General features: G+C 39.5%; 1 protein-coding gene across 1 annotated transcript in view; it reads right to left on the reverse strand.

Annotated features, from left to right (window-relative positions):
- Positions 1-17,705, reverse strand: part of LOC136876074 (dipeptidase 1) — a 535,571-nt gene that overhangs the window by 242,896 nt on the left and 274,970 nt on the right. Inside the window, exon 10 of the mRNA XM_067149708.2 lies at positions 14,693-14,777. Within this exon, the coding sequence (XP_067005809.2) occupies positions 14,693-14,777 (85 nt within the window). The remainder of the gene's footprint in view (positions 1-14,692; positions 14,778-17,705) is intronic.

Raw genomic sequence — 17,705 nt, forward strand, 5'->3', positions numbered from 1 at the left:
GTTACACTTGCAGCCTAACTTTGTTTGATTTGTGGTTAACGTGTCTCTGTCGTTTGCCAACAGACGACAGCAGGTGCGCGGCACGGCTCTCAGTGTTTGGCGAGGTGTCCCACACACACAGTGACAGTTAACCAGGATTTATAGCAAAGGTTAAAAGTCACCTTCACAGAGTTCCTAACCGCGATAGATCAAGAGGTCCTGGTTTAAAGTGGCCAGATTAAGGAGTGAAAAACTTCTGACTAAACTTCTCGTCTCTTATCCGCATCCCGTAATGCAGCCGTTCTCAAACTTTCTATATATAAAAGATCATGAAAAACATTCTTAAGTAATAGGTTTAAAAATATGAGTACTTAGCTGGAGACGCAGTTTTAACCGATTAAAGTAGTTCCTTTAAATACGCATTGTATTTTTAGTTTATTATTGGTAAATCAAAACAGCGAGATGCGGAATTACACAGTTCCACTGTGAAAACGATATTTAAAATGGAGTAGCACAATGCAAACTTAAAAAATAAAAACAAATAAAAATCCATCAGCAACAAACGTAGTGGAAGAAAATTTAAAACTAACATGTGAACTGTAGGGAAACAACGATTAACAGTAAAAATAATGGCAAATGAAAAACAAGTAAAGTTGAAGATTGAAAGCAAAAGGAAGAGAAGAACTCACAGCTAGGCACGGTAAGATAAATACTGATATGACACAGAGTACAGTAAAAAATAAATAGGTAGGTAGGTAAGGGTTATTCTGCCCGAAGGCAGGTCCGAACCTCCGCAGAGGTGTTCCTGAGCCGGAGTTTACGTGCGGTAGGGTGGCCAGTTCCTTTCCGCTCCTCCGTTCCCTTAGCCCCCCACCAACAGCGCGTGGCAACCCATCCAACTCCTGACCACGCCCAATGTTGCTTAACGTCGGAGATCTCACGGGATCCGGTGTTTCAACACGGCTACGGCCGTTGGCAAAAAGAATAAATAAATGGTACAATATTTACAATAGAGGGAATAGCAAAGAGGAGAGAAAAAAGGGAATATGTAGGAAATGAGATAAGTTAAGGAAGATTGGATTAAAGGAGGCATACGAAGAAAAAAGCGTCGAAGTTCCTCTCAGAAGATAAAGAGTTAAGGAGGGTTGAAAGAAGAGAGAGAGGCGGGAATGTGGAATATGATGGGGTGGATTCTTCCTGGTATTACGAGTTGGGACATGTAGGGTAAAGAAGGATACAGGGTCAGGAGAACAAGATAAACCGTTAACAGCTGTGTGTAGGATTTTAAGGTCGGATATTTTACTGCTAGAAGATAACGGGAGAAGGTTTAACTTATCCAGTATCCGACTGCTGTTCAATTTTCAACAGTCATATAATCTGGCTCTAACAATGGCCCAGAAGAATGACTGAAGGAGGTCAAAGAGGTAGACCAAATGGGAGGCGCGAATTCAAGAATTGGTAGGATGCAAGATATATAGTACGTAGTAGGCTCTGAGGGCGTGGATATCTGTGATGTCAGAAAATCTATATAGCGAACAGAGGAGTGACATTGTGACGTACCCACTTGGCCCACAGATGTATGACTAATTTATAACGTGGCGGGTCACTTAATATTAAAATAAATAAATGATATGTCATTGTTTCTTCAGAAACAGTATCCCAAGGGCGCCAGTCTTCAAGCTTATGGCTTGAAAATAAAAGTAGATAAATAATAATAATAATAATGCGTAATGAGACTCAAAAAACTCCCAGGGGTAAAGTGAACGGAACACAAATCATTAAGTACACTAACTTGGAATTTAAGTATCATTAATAATCATTTCATAAAATACAAATTAAAACAGCTATTTATCAAGATGAAAAACGTGACGTAACGGCGTTTTAACGACAGTAGTATAATTGGATGGTTCTGGCGCCGCCACCGCCACCGGGCTCCCAGAGGCCACCTCCACCACCACCACCACAGCCAGAGGCCTCCTAGATGCCTCCTCCACCACTACCACAGCCAGAGGCCTCCCAGAGGCCTCCTCCACCACCCGCGGGAAATTTGAATTTGTAAACAAAGCCACGTGCTTTTTGACAGCTGTCATCGACAACAACGCATCGCTAACCTCAGTACTGCCATCTTGACGGGCCTAAGCCTCAGTAGTACCAACTTAACCTAACTAGCGCGAGGTAAACAAAGCCACGTGTTTTTTTGACAGCCACGTGCTTTTTGACAGACAACAACGCATCGCTAACCTCAGTACTGCCATCTTGAAGGGCCTAAACCTCAGTAGTACCAACTTAACCTAACTAGCGCGTGATAAACAAAGCCACGTGCTTTTTGACAGCTGTCATCCGCCATCTTTAAACTACAGAGCACTGTGCTGCCCTCTTTATCGTAGTAGACGTAAATTCGTCACCTGTCATCGGCAGTGCTGCCATCTTGACGGGCCTAAACCTTAGTGCTACCAACTTAACCTCACTAGCGTGAGATAAACAAATCCACGTGTTTTTTGACAGCCACGTGCTTTTTTGACAGCTGTCATCCGCCATCATTAAACCACAGAGCACCGTGCTGCCCTCTTTATCGTAGTAGATGTAAAATTCGTCACCTGTCATCGGCAGTGCTGCCATCTTGGCGGGCCTAAACCTTAGTGCTACCAACTTAACCTCACTAGCGTGAGATAAACAAATCCACGTGCAGCTGTCATCCGCCAACTTTAATCCATAGAGCACAGTGCTGCCCTCTTTGTGGTGGCGGATAATTTGAAAAATGCTTTTTGACAGCAGCCATCTTTGAGCACCGTGCTGCCCTCTTTAGCTACTTACCTTTGAAATGTGGTGGCGATAAATTCCACGTGCTTTACAAACCTATATGCTTTTCTGACAGCTGTCATCCGCCATCTTTAATCCAGAGAGAACAGTGCTGCAATCTTTAGTTTGAAATGTGGTGGCGGCAAATTCCACGTGCTCTTGTTTGGAAACAAATCAACATGCTTTTTTGACAGCTGTCAACCGCCATCTTTAATCACCGTGCTGCCCTCTTTAGCTACTTACCTTTGAAATGTCGTGGCGGTAAATTCCACGTGCTTTAGAAACCTATATGCTTTTCTGACAGCTGTCATCCGCCATCTTTAATCCAGAGAGAACAGTGCTGCAATCTTTAGTTTGAAATGTGGTGGCAGCAAATTCCACGTGCTCTTGTTTGGAAACAAAGCCATGTGCTTTTTTGACAGCCATCATCCGCCATCTTTAAGCAACAGAGTACAGTGCTGCCCTCTTTGTTATGGCGGCAAATTCCACGTGCTCTTGTTTGGAAACAAATCAACATGCTTTTTTGACAGCCGTCATCCGCTATCTTTAATCACCGTGCCGCACTCTTGCGTCAGCTGTCATCCGCCCAGCAATTCTCTTTCTATATAATAATTTCGTGTGGCTATTTCTAGCCAAGTGCAGTCTAAAAAAATAAATCCTAGTCTTGTTACACCAGGAAGGGTAACTGGCTAAATCCCGGTCTTTCAGCGTCAGGAAGGGCAACCAGCCATACCGTGAAACAATAGTGTATGATGTAAGAGGCTAGATACTGCTTTGAGCATCTAGCTGTAAAACCCCGATTCTCGTGTTAAAGAGAGCATCTAGTTGTAAAACAGATTCTTAATCCTAGTTCTTTGACGTCAGGAAGGGCAACCGGTCGAAAACAATAGTGTATGATGTAAGAGGCTAGATACTACCAGTTTTGCGTCAGGAAGGGTAACTAGTCTTAAGACAAATTCTTGCGATTTAAAATCTTAGTTTTGCGTCAGGAAGGGCATCCGGCGGTAAAACAATAGTTCGTGATACAGCGATTTAAAATCTTAGTTCTTGCACTAAGAAGAGCATCTAGCTGTAAATCCCCGATTCTCGTGTTAAAAAGAGCACCTAGTTGTAAAACAGATTCTTAATCCCAGTTCTTTGACGTCAGGAAGGGCAACCGGTCGAAAAAATAGTGTATGATGTAAGAGGCTAGATACTACCAGTTTTGCGTCAGGAAGGGCAACTAGTCTTAAAACATATTCATCTGATTTAAAATCTTAGTTTTGCGTCAGGAAGGGCATCCGGCTGTAAAACAATAGTTCGTGATACAGCGATTTAAAATCTTAGTTCTTGCACTAAGAAGAGCATCTAGCTGTAAATCCTCGATTCTCGTGTTAAAAAGAGCATCTAGTTGTAAAACAGATTCTTAATCCGAGTTCTTTGACGTCAGGAAGGGCAACCGGTCGAAAACAATAGTGTATGATGTAAGAGGCTAGATACTGCCAGTTTTGCGTCAGGAAGGGCAACTGGTCTTAAAACGAATTCTTGCTATTTAAAATCTGTAAAACATATTTTTAATCCCAAGAGAATCGAACCCGAGACTACCGGGTGAGAGGCATGCGCACTAAACCAAACTGTAGGCTATAGGTTACATTTTTTTTCCACAGTCTTTGAAGTTGTATCGGCGCAGTCATTCAGAGCGAGGTGCGGAATGCATGTGTTGGCTGAAATTGTACACGCATCTTCCGGCTGTAGTAACCTTGAACGAAGACACTGCGTGGTGATAAGCTACTTGTAACTCACGGAACGTCTTCTTAGCTGAGTAGCATTCAGCCCGTGTAAGCTCCTAACATAAAATATCATGATTGTACGGAGAGGTTAAAACACAGTGCCAGCATATAGCCCACTCCTATCGAAAGAGCCTGCACGGCGCCGGCATGTAGGCTACTCCTGTTGAAGGAGCCTGTACAAGGTTTAACACCCCTCTATCAACAGCCCTTACTTAATGCTGGCTTTTTTGCACGCCCTCGAAACTACCTAAGAATGTAATATACAATAGTAGGGAGAGGGTAAACCCGGTGCCGGCACATAGCCTACTTCTACCGAAGAAGCCTGCACACAGCTTAACGCCTCCATCCGACAAATGAATCACCCTCAAACACTCCAGTACTCGCAATCATTCTCGCTACTTCGGATGATAGCGGGTTCGAACTCCTACTGTTGGAAGCCGTAAAAAATAGCAAATGCTAGGCGAGGGGCCTGCGCGATGGTCATAACGTGTAATTACATGATCTAGCTAAATGTAGTTTTAGCTCAATACCTTTAAGTGCCTACAGGTAAGGAATACCGCGAATGTAGCTTAGTACCCTCCCGTTTAAGTCCAGAAGTCGAGGATCGCGTGCTAACTTTCCAAGGCTCGATCTGCGGCAGAACTCTTAAATTCTGACACCTCGGCATCAACAGCAGGTTCGATCCCGGCTTAAATATGTCAGCCTGCGGGACTCAGTGTAAGACCTTCAGGAGAGCTCTTGTTGCATAAACATTTAGTTCCGACTGTACTGCAGTTGTCAGCGATTTTCACATCCGCTTGGTAACAAGCAGCATATTGACTCGCTGCAGTCTGCGTGAAGCGCTCACAGTTCTCTGTATGCGTTTATTACGTACACATCTCCCGTCTAAGTACTGTCTGCTGTGAATATTATTCTTCAGCCTTTATCTTAAGGTAAGCTAGAACTGTTAGTTACTGTTTGCAAAGCAACTTCTACGCTAGGTAATAGACATCTACATTCATATATGTTTGTTCTTTTCTTTTTTTAGGTACCGTTCGAGTTACAGGCTTGAAAGTACGCATTTTATTCATCGGAGTTACAGTCTGCAGCACGTGCATTTTTAAGGTATGTTTTCGAACTTTGAGTTGTAAAGATAGCTAGGCTAGCTGATGCACCCTACACTACATTCATATATGTTTGCTCTTTTCTTTTTATATTCGACCAGAATATTATCATTCGAGTTTCAGGCTTGAATGTACGCATTTTATTTATCCAAGTAACAGTCTGCAGCGCGAAGATTTTAAGGTATGTCTGACCTCTATACGTTGAAACTTGGTTTCTTCCGAACATCGTAACTTTAAGCTAATCATAAATAGTTGTTCTCCTCAATCCTCATGCTATAGACGAGGTTAATCTTATAATTTCAAACTCACAGCAATGTCCGACCTCTATACGTTGAAACTTGGTTTCTTCCGAACATCGTAACTTTAAGCTAATCATAAATAGTTGTTCTCTTCAATCCTCATGCTATAGACGAGGTTAATCCTATAATTTCAAACTCACAGCAATGTCCGACCTCTATACGTTGAAACTTGGTTTCTTCTGAACATCATAACTTTCGTCTATTGATAAATAGTTATTTTCTTTAATCTGCATGTCATAGAAGAGGTTAATCTTATAATTTCAAACTCACAGCAATGTCTGACCTAGACAGGTTCAAACCTGGTTTCTTACGAACATAGCAACTTTAGTCTATTGATAAATAGTTGTTCTCTTCAATGTTTTATGCTGTAGAAGAGATTAATCTTATAATTTCAAACTCACAGCAATGTCTGACCTGTACAGGTTCAAACTTGGTTTCTTCCGAACATAGCAACTTAAGTCTATTGATAAATAGTTGTTCTCTTCAATCTTTCATGCTGTAGAAGAGGTTAATCTTATAATTTCAAACTTTCAGCAATGTCTGACCTCTATAAGTTGAAACTTGGTTTCTTCCGAACATAGCAACTTTAGACTATTGATAAATAGTTATTTTCTTTAATCTGCATGCCATAGAAGAGGTTAATCTTATAATATCAAACTTACAGCAATGTCTAACCTCTAGAGGTTGAAACTTGGTTTCACCGGAACGTTATAACATTAGTCTAATGATAAATAGTTGTTCTCTTCAATCCTCATGCTATAGAAGATGTTAATCTTATAATTTCAAACTTACAGCAATGTCTGACCTGTACAGGTTCAAACTTGGTTTCTTCCGAACATCGTAACTTTAGTCTATTGATAAATAGTTATTTTCTTTAATCTGCGTGCTATAGAAGAGGATAATCTTATAATTTCAAACTCACAGCAATGTCTGACCTGTACAGGTTCAAACTTGGTTTCTTCTGAACATCGTAACTTTAGTATATTGGTAAATAGTTATTCTCTTCAATCCTCATGCCATAGAAGAGGTTAATCTTATAATTTCAAACTTACAGCAATGTCTAACCTCTATAGGTTGAAACTTGGTTTATTCCGAACACCGTAACTTTAGTCTATTGATAAATATTTATTTTCTTTAATCTGCATGCCATAGAAGAGGTTAATCTTATAATTTCAAACTTACAGCAATGTCTAATCTCTATAGGTTGAAACTTGGTTTCTTCCGAACGTCATAACATTAGTCTTATGATAAATAGTTGTTCTCTTTAATCTGCATGTCATAGAAGAGGTTAAATTTATAATTTCAAACTCACAGCAATGTCTGACCTAGACAGGTTCAAACTTGGTTTCTTCCGAACATAGCAACTTTAGTCTATTGATAAATAGTTGTTCTCTTCAATGTTTTATGCTGTAGAAGAGGTTAATCTTATAATTTCAAACTCACAGCAATGTCTGACCTGTACAGGTTCAAACTTGGTTTCTTCTGAACATAGCAACTTTGGTCTATTGATAAATAGTTGTTCTCTTCAATCTTTCATGCTGTAGAAGAGGTTAATCTTATAATTTCAAACTTTCAGCAATGTCTGACCTCTATAGGTTGAAACTTGGTTTCTTCCGAACATAGCAACTTTAGACTATTGATAAATAGTTATTTTCTTTAATCTGCATGCCGTAGAAGAGGTTAATGTTATAATATCAAACTTGGTTTATTCCGAACATCGTAACTTTAGTCTATTGATAAATAGTTATTTTCTTTAATCTGCGTGCTATAGAAGAGGATAATCTTATAATTTCAAACTCACAGCAATGTCTGACCTGTACAGGTTCAAACTTGGTTTCTTCTGAACATCGTAACTTTAGTCTATTGGTAAATAGTTATTCTCTTCAATCCTCATGCCATAGAAGAGGTTAATCTTATAATTTCAAACTTACAGTAATGTCTAACCTCTATAGGTTGAAACTTGGTTTCTTCCGAACGTCGTAACATTAGTCTAATGATAAATAGTTGTTCTCTTCAATCTTTCATGCTGTAGAAGATGTTAATCTTATAATTTCAAACTCACAGCAATGTCTAACTTGTACAGGTTCAAACTTGGTTTCTTCCGAACATAGCAACTTTAGTCTATTGATAAATAGTTGTTCTCTTCAATCTTTCATGCTGTAGAAGAGGTTAATCTTATAATTTCAAACTCACAGCAATGTCTGACCTGTACAGGTTCAAACTTGGTTTCTTCCGAACATAGCAACTTTAGTCTATTGATAAATAGTTATTCTCTTCAATCTTTCATGCTGTAGAAGAGGTTAATCTTATAATTTCAAACTTACAGCCATGTCTGACCTCTATAGGTTGAAACTTGGTTTCTTCCGAACATCGTAACTCTAGGCTAGCACACTTACCCTTTTATATCCTATTATTACTATGTGTCATGCAAGTGCTAACGCTACATTTATATATTTGTTCTTTTTAGAAAAACCATGGAGAAGATTAACCAGCTAGGTCATATTTCAACTCCAACTACCAAGCCGTTAACAAGTCTACCGCTAAATGAGCAATTTAAAGTAATTTCACTACGAAGATTAAAACGAAATTTGGAGAAAGGATTTTATGTGTCTGCAAAGACTTTCAAGTTTTTTTACCTAATAGATTTAGCGTGCTAACTGATTTAGAAATAGAAGAACTAAATCAACGTTCTATTTTCATTATATATCGCGGCATAGAGAACAAATCTTGTGTTATTAGTTTTACTGATGCGTAAAAGCATGTACATACAAGAATTACATCGAGAAAGCAAAAGTATGCAAACATCACTACAAGTAAAATCATTCATGATAAAACTAGTACATACAAGATGTAAATAAATACTGTAGAATTGGCATATTCTTTTATTTTAGATTAGGTATTACCTTCTCCTCCTACTCCTTCCTCTCGAAGAAGAATAAGAGCAAGAAAGAAGATTTGATTAAATTCGTAAGTATGTTATTGTCTAGCACAGTAAGTATGTTGAGAAGAGATTTTTTTTCCTAAACAGTGCTTGATTCTAGTCTTGTAATATAGTGTACTACAACATCGCACTATAGTATGTGTATATATGTTTTTTGAACGGTAGTATGTATTCTAGTCTAAACTTGCACACTCTCGCTTTGCGATGCATGTTCGATAAAGATGTACCTTGGCAGAGTAAGTAAAGGTAAAGGAAGTTATACACATCAATTAATGTTCTGATCACATGTTAAGGTTAACGACATCGAGTGCAGTGTTCGATTCTAGTCTTGATCACTTATCTAGTGTTTTGAGCACATCAATTAATGTTCTGATTACATGTTAAGGTTAACAACATCGAGTGCAGTGTTCGATTCTAGTCTTGCTATGTTTTAATCTCATTTCATGTTCTAATCACATGTTGAAGTTAACAACATCGAGTGCAGTGTTTGATTCTAGTCTTGTTATGTTTTACAATCTTGTTTTTTGCAATGCATGTTCGATAGAGGTGTACCTTGAAAGAGTAGGAAGAGTTCGATTCTAGTCTTGCTATGTTTGAACCTGATTTAATGTTCTAATCACATGTTGAAGTTAACATCAAGTGCAGTGTTTGATTCTAGTCTTGTTATGTTTTACAATCTTGCTTTTGCAATGCACGTTCGATAGAGATGTACCTTCACTGAGCAGGAATAGCAGCTCAGTAAGTATGTTGAGAAGAGAATTTTTTGTTTTTCTAAACAGTGCAGTCTCGCAATGCTGTGTTCTGCAACATCGAACTATAGTACGCGATTCTAGTTGTAATAGGTTTTAAACAGCAGTATGTGTTCAAGTCTAAAAATGCATCACTCCAGTTACGCGATATGTATAAAGGTATTCTCAAACATGTCGTATCGTGTTCTATTCTAGACTTGATCACTTATCTAGTGTTTTGAACACATCAATTAATGTTCTGATCACATCTTAAGGTTAACAATATCGAGTGCAGTGTTCGATTCTAGTATAGATATCTTACGCAAGCTATTCAAAACTGCAGTCTTGTTTTCTCTTAGAAAAATCGATGTTCTGATCATATGTTGTATTGAGTACAGTGTTCGATTATATTCTTAATCGATTCTTTTTAAATTGTCCGTTACTACGATCAAGAGCGCAGCACGGTGCTCTCAGATGGCGGATGTGGAATTTGCCACCACCACATGTCGAAGAATAAAGATGCTAACACGATGCTCTCTTGGCAGCTTTTCAAATTGTCTACTACCACATTTCAACTAAAGAGTGCGGCACTGCGCTCTCTTGATTAAAGATGGCGGATGACAGCTAACGAAATTGCCTGCATGATAGCAGCATAGTGCTCTGTTAATTAAAGATGGCAGATGACACCTGTCCAAAAAGCACATAGCTTTGTTTCCAAACAAGAGCACGTGGAATTTGCCGCCACAACAAAGAGGGCAGCACTGTACTCTGTTGCTTAAAGATGGCGGATGATGGCTGTAAAAAAAAGCACGTGAGTTTGTTTCCAAACAAGAGCGCGTGCAATTTTTCAATTTGCCGCCACCACATTTCAAAGGTATCTAGCTAAAGAGGGCAGCACGGTGCTCTCGTGATTAAAGATGGCTGATGATAGCTAACAGAACTTTTCAAATTGCCCGCTACTACGTGCTTAAGGTAGTAGCCATAAAGAGGGCAGCATGGTGTTCTGTGGATTAAAGATGGTGGATGACAGCTGACGAAATTGCCCGCATGATAGCAGCATGGTGCTCTGTTGATTAAAGATGGCGGATGACAGCTGTCAAAAAAGCACATGGCTTTGTTTCCAAACAAGAGCACGTGGAATTTGCTGCCACCACATTTCAAACTAAAGATTGCAGCACTGTTCTCTCTGGATTAAAGATGGCGGATGACAGCTGTCAGAAAAGCATATAGGTCTCTAAAGCACGTGGAATTTACCGCCACGACATTTCAAAGGTAAGTAGCTAAAGAAGGCAGCACGGTGATTAAAGATGGCGGTTGACAGCTGTCAAAAAAGCATGTTGATTTGTTTCCAAACAAGAGCACGTGGAATTTGCCGCCACCACATTTCAAACTAAAGATTGCAGCACTGTTCTCTCTGGATTAATGATGGCGGATGACAGCTGTCAGAAAAGCATATAGGTTTGTAAAGCACGTGGAATTTACCGCCACCACATTTCAAGGGTAAGTAGCTAAAGAGGGCAGCACGGTGCTCAAAGATGGCTGCTGTCAAAAAGCATTTTTCAAATTATCCGCCACCACAATGAGGGCAGCACTGTGCTCTATGGATTAAAGATGGCGGATGACAGCTGCACGTGGATTTGTTTATCTCACGCTAGTGAGGTTAAGTTGGTAGCACTAAGGTTTAGGCCCGCCAAGATGGCAGCACTGCCGATGACAGGTGACGAATTTTACATCTACTACGATAAAGAGGGCAGCACGGTGCTCTGTGGTTTAAAGATGGCGGATGACAGCTGTCAAAAAAGCACGTGGCTGTCAAAAAACACGTGGATTTGTTTATCTCACGCTAGTGAGGTTAAGTTGGTAGCACTAAGGTTTAGGCCCGTCAAGATGGCAGCACTGCCGATGACAGACGAATTTACATCTACTACGATAAAGAGGGCAGCACAGTGCTCTGTAGTTTAAAGATGGCGGATGACAGCTGTCAAAAAGCACGTGGCTTTGTTTATCACGCGCTAGTTAGGTTAAGTTGGTACTACTGAGGTTTAGGCCCGTCAAGATGGCAGTACTGAGGTTAGCGATGCGTTGTTGTCTGTCAAAAAGCACGTGGCTGTCAAAAATTACGTGGCTTTGTTTACCTCGCGCTAGTTAGGTTAAGTTGGTACTACTGAGGTTTAGGCCTGTCAAGATGGCAGTACTGAGGTTAGCGATGCGTTGTTGTCGATGACAGCTGTCAGAAAGCACGTGGCTTTGTTTACAAATTCAAATTTCCCGCGGGTGGTGGAGGAGGCCTCTGGGAGGCCTCTGGCTGTGGTGGTGGTTGAGGAGGCATCTGGGAGGCCTCTGGTTGTGGTGGTGGTGGAGGTGGCCTCTGGGAGCCCGGTGGCGGTGGCGGCGCCAGAACCATCCAATTATACTACTACTAACGACATCTGAACTTACGGAAGCAAAAGAAAAATTGAATGAAATTAATTTTAAAAATGAACTGTTGCGCGAAGACTTGTAGTAACTTATGCCATAAGCTCACCATATGTAGACTCTGTTGTCTTGAAGCTGATGATATGTGGATCTCGTACTGGCTGCCTTCTCTGTTGTTGGATTCCAGTCCTACTTCTACATTTCCTGTCCTTAACACTTCCTACTGTACTCCTTACATAAAGTCGTAATGGGTCCTAATTTTAAATGCAAAACCGCCATGGGTTATGTTCATGGAGAGAATACATTCGTATTCTTCCGTATTACGGAACAGTAGCGCAGCTAAATTCATAATAAGAGCTCTCCTGCCCTATACTAGTCAAAGCCGGTCTCCCGTTGACTACCTCTCGTCATTGAGATAACAAGTCCCAATGAGAGTAACTTTTGAGTAGAATATACTCAGATGCGAAGTCAACTAAGTTAAAATCTTCTCCGATGTGTAGACGTAGAATCGTAGTAAGAGTATGAATAAGAATCTAAATGAGAATCTGAATGTCCTCTCCAGCCCTTGTCGGTGGTATTTATCGGTTCAAAAGTCTCCTTCCATCAGCCATATCACATGGTCCAGTAAGTTTCGAGGTCTCATCCCTTCTCTGATGTATTGCTATGAATCCATCACGTTGCTTCATTACGTTCATTCACATAGGCTGAACTTTCCCGCTGAAATAAAGCGTCCCGAAGCTGAGTTTGAAAAGTGGGTGTTAATAATGTATCAACTGTCTCTTCATGAGGTGGAGAGGGTAATATCTCTCGTAACCTCGATGACGTACTTTTCCTGGAACTGGGCTGAAATTAGCCTGCTGACTCTGGTCACCTCACAACGGCTATTGGAAAATTTACTGCAAATTATAATTATGCGTGATGTTGAAATACTTTACCCAATAATTTGTTCATTCAGAATACGTTATAGCCGCGATACAAAGAAATGAAATGATGATTGAAATGGATGATAAAAACCCTATATATATATATATACATATTCATTTAAAAATGACCTATCAGTGATTAAATATATACATCTTATCAATTAAATATATAGTTCAATAATTAAAAATATACAGTGATGTCCCAAACATCACAGCATTGCTCTTTTGTATACGGGCGACATAGAAGAATTTACTGTGAAACAACACTGCTAAGGGCCGGTATTATAATGAGGGTTTAAACTGAAGATTGAGTTAAACTGTAACTTGAGTTTAAACCGATGTTGAGTCTTATAATGGCCAGTATAAGTTAAACTAAGGTGAAGAAGGAAATATACGTTCTTGGTAGCAGTGACTTGCTAGAAAAGATGACTGTCGATAATTTTTGTTTACTTCTTGTAGGTAAAATGGCGGATAAAAGCAGTAAACGTTGTCCTAATTTTACATGTAAGGAAATAGAATTACTTGTGCAATTATTACAGAAATAATTTATACAGTCCGTGAAACAGTGGCCGTATGAATTCCTTCGAAATCTCCCATTTTAATAAACATACTGCGGGAGGCATAAAACCGCAATGCTATTTGTAGCTGACTGAGGGGTTCTACAGCATGATTTCTGAAATAGAAGGAAGTTTCTTTATTTTCTATAATTTACACTTTTGACATTCTGTTTTGTAAGCCTATACCAAATTAAAAACTACTTTTTAATTCCATATATGAAAGTGACGTCCCCCTGCTCGGAAAAATCGTAGTGCCCGTGGTCGTTCAATAATTTGAATCACTTCTTCGTCATCGCTTAGTATTTCTCCAAACACCCCAAAAATATGTTCGAGATCCATTCGTTCTGCCATGTTGTAAGGTTATATATTCTTAAACTTCAGTTTCAATGGTAGATGAGTGGCAGTAAAATTAATCTCTAGTTAAACTTAATATTAAGTTTTATAATACACGACTAACAGCTAAACCGAAATTTAAACTGAAGCAACAGTTTAAACTGCTATTATAATACCGGCCCTAAGTCGTTTTGTTCTGTTAGAATTGGGAACTGGTTACCGAGGGAGGAGTACTTGCTAAGAATAGGGGAGTTATGAAGCGAGATCGAGACAGAGGTACACTTGGGGGGATTAGGCTTAAGACGTCATGTAGAGAGAGAATCAAGCCCACTCTGTAAGGAGTTTACGTCTGGTAAAGAATTGCTTTGTTTGAATATTTCACAACCATCGGCAAATAGTAGAATTTCACAAGAATATGAGAATGGGATCATCAATAAATAGGACAAAGATTATGAAATACGATTTTTTAGGTACATCACGAGAAATTTAAGAGTATATGTCGGTATCAAGTTCTATGCAATGGTAGTAAAATAACACAGAATTTCCTGTTCGTATGAAAATTTCATAAAACACACTAGATGTGAGCCTCAATATCAAAGTAATAACTAAGAATGAATCAAATGTAATTTTAATTCTGAAATTTATAGATTACACATCATGAAAATTTCAATGGGATGAGTGTGACACACACTCTGATGTGTCGTAGTCCAGGTGAACGTTCAAGCGAGGTGTGGCTCCAGATTTAGCTTTCGTAGTGCGTCATAATCATAATAATCGGTACAAAACAACATAAAATGAACTCATCATGCGTGTTAATGTAGTAACGGAATGCCGTGTTCTACTCACGCATGACGTCTTCCATGCGCGCTGTCTGTGAACACGTGAGGAAGTCGTTGTAGAAGCTGACCATTACCACTCCGCCGTTGTCTGCCTGCATCAGAAGGTAACATGAGCCTTGAAATACAGAAATAATAACCAGTGCCCGGAATATTTTTGTAAAATAAAAGTGCAAAATACGTAGACCTACATAAAAATGCCGTAAATATAAGTGAAATATGCAATATTCTAAAAATATGTAATAGTATTTCCTTTTTTCTTTCCTTCTTAGTCTATTTATCCTCCAAGGTTGGCAGTGTCCTGGGGCGTGAAACTTTGGTAGGGAATACAACTGAGGAGGAGGACCAGTACCTTGCCCAGGCGGCCTCACCTGCTATAATGAAGGGATGTTGAACAGGGGCCTTGTTGGGGGGGGGGGGGAGATTGAAAGTGACAGACAAGGAAGAGGGAAGGAAGCGGCCGTGTCCTTAAGTTAGGCACCATCCCGGCATTTGCATGGAGGAGAAGTGTCTCCGAGGGTGGCAGCTAACCACTTCACCACTCAGGTGGACACATGTAATAGTATTAATGCAGATTTTTTAAATTTACATGTTCCTTTTATTATGACATGGTTATGATATGAGGCAGTAAAATTATTTTGAATACCTCCATATTTTATGACGAATTGTTTGTTCTTGCTTTAACACACACACACACATATATATATATATAGAGTCTATTTTCTGACTTTGACAATATTAAGTAATCAAATTAAAGGCATAATCAAAATCCTTCAAATATTTAAAAATAATGTTATGCAGTGTAAATCGCGGAGTATATTACATAATGTATTGTTATAGCTAATTTCCTGTTGCCTTCATGGTCTGAAAATGAAACCAGAAAAATTTACTATATAATATTAATATCCTTATAATGCTTATCCTGGAATTCCAAATTAAAGCATTACAACACCGTGGTCAAAACAGAATGCCTGTATGCCAGTGAATGCCTGTCCATGAACTGCAAGCTGGAGAAGCTAGAGTTCCTGGAAAAAAGAATTTTCAGAATAATTGTGGGAGCTGTCCAAACTGAAAGCGGATGGAAACTTTGGAGTAACAAAGAAGTTTACCAGAAGGTGGAAAGAATCTCAGAGACGATGAAGAAAAGGAGGCTGGCGTTTCTTGGACATCGATACAGAATGAACCCAAACAGACTTACCAAACAGATATTTGATTACTTCTGGAGAAAAAAGGCCACTACATCATGTATTAAAGAAACGAAGAAGGATACGGAAAGGTTAAGCATCTTGGAAGACCAGCTGTTAGAAAGAAATACGTTTAGGAACACACTGAAGAATTTGGAAAGTGTTCAAGCCGCAGGAAGAACTAGGAAGACCGGAAGAGCCTGGACAGATGAACAACGGAAGCAGGCCAGCGAACGCATGAAGGAGTATTGGACAGAGAGAAAACTCCGCACGAAGAGAAAGAAATGAAGTTGTAGCGTGATGCTTAGTGGTCCATTCGCTAGTAAAGATACAAATTTAAAAAAGGTTAATATATAATCTGTCTTTAAACACCGCATTAAATAAGACAAATAGTATGGTAATTTTTTTTATCGTGATGCGCAGTTAGTCATCAAGTACTTCTCCATGATTTCAATTGTGATATTTTGGCGCTGATCCGATGAAATTCCCTTGTAGGCTGAGTCACCGGTGCATATTTTAAAAGAAAACAACTAGCTGGGTGGAATATATTCCGAAGGCTCTCCTTGTTTGACACTAATGATTTTTCAAACATGCATAGCTAGAATAATCTAGATTTCATTTCAAGACTGCGTGGAGTTTGTTAGAAACTCTTACTAATTAAAGGCACCTAGCCATCCCAGATTCTGAGAAATGATTGGTGCTGTTATATGAAGTTGAGGCGCTCGACCTGCTGTATTTCATAGACAAAGGGTTAGAAATCCCAATTTCAAAGCCAACTTTAGCAATTGAAATGTATTCTATATGACAAAAAATAGTCCGCCTCTGTGGTGTAGTGGTTAGCGTGATTAGCTGCCTCTTCGATTTCCGGCTCTGCCACGAAATTTGAAAAGTGGTACGAGCGAGGGCTTTCAACGGAGTCTACTCAGCCTCGGGAGGTCAACTGGCTAGAGGTGAGTTCAATATCCACCTCAGCCATCCTCAAAGTAGTTTTTCCGTGGTTTCCCGCTTCTCCTCCAGGCAAATGCCGGGATGGTACCTAACTTAGAGCCACGGCCGCTTCCTTCCCTCTTCGTTGTCTATCCGTTACAATCCTCCCATCCCCCACGAGGCCCCTGTTCAGCATAGTAGATGAGGGTGGCTGGGCGAGGTACTGGTCCTAGTACCCAGTTGTATCCTTGACCAAAATCTCATGCTCCAGGACACTGCCGTTGAGGCTGTAGAGATGGGATCGCTCGCTGAGTCCGAGGGCAAAACCAACCCTGGAGGGTAAACGAATAAAGAAAGAAAGAAAAAGAAAGAAAGAAAGAAAGCAAGAAAGAAAGAAAGAAAGAAAGAAAGAAAGAAAAATGAAATGAAATTCGCCACTTATTTTACTATATTCCTGAAAATTAAGAGCTGACACAATTTTTAAACATTTTTAGTATTAATTGACATATGTACAAAAATTTTACATTCTTTACATAATACAGTATGTAAAATATGTAATATTACTAAAATCATGTGAAATGAAATACAGGTATAATCGTATCAGAACCACAATTCGCCGACATTTTTCATTATCGGCTGTCTACAAGTAAAGGAATGGAAAATGTAATAACATAAGATTCAGAGCCCTGATAATAACACCTCAGATTTTAAGGAAGTCACCGGCATGGAAAGGCTTCGTGATATCTAAAATTGTCGCACTATATTTTAAATAGAGAAGAAAAGGAAGGAACGTAATAAATAAGGAAAGAAAGAAAGAAAGAAAGAAAGAAAGAAAGAAAGAAAGAAAGAAAGAAAGAAAGAAATTGTCATAAAACAGGTGATTCATCCACTTATTCACTAAACTTACAACAA

The sequence above is a fragment of the Anabrus simplex genome, chromosome 6 (genome assembly GCF_040414725.1).
Source record: "Anabrus simplex isolate iqAnaSimp1 chromosome 6, ASM4041472v1, whole genome shotgun sequence".
Classification (NCBI taxonomy): domain Eukaryota; kingdom Metazoa; phylum Arthropoda; class Insecta; order Orthoptera; family Tettigoniidae; genus Anabrus; species Anabrus simplex.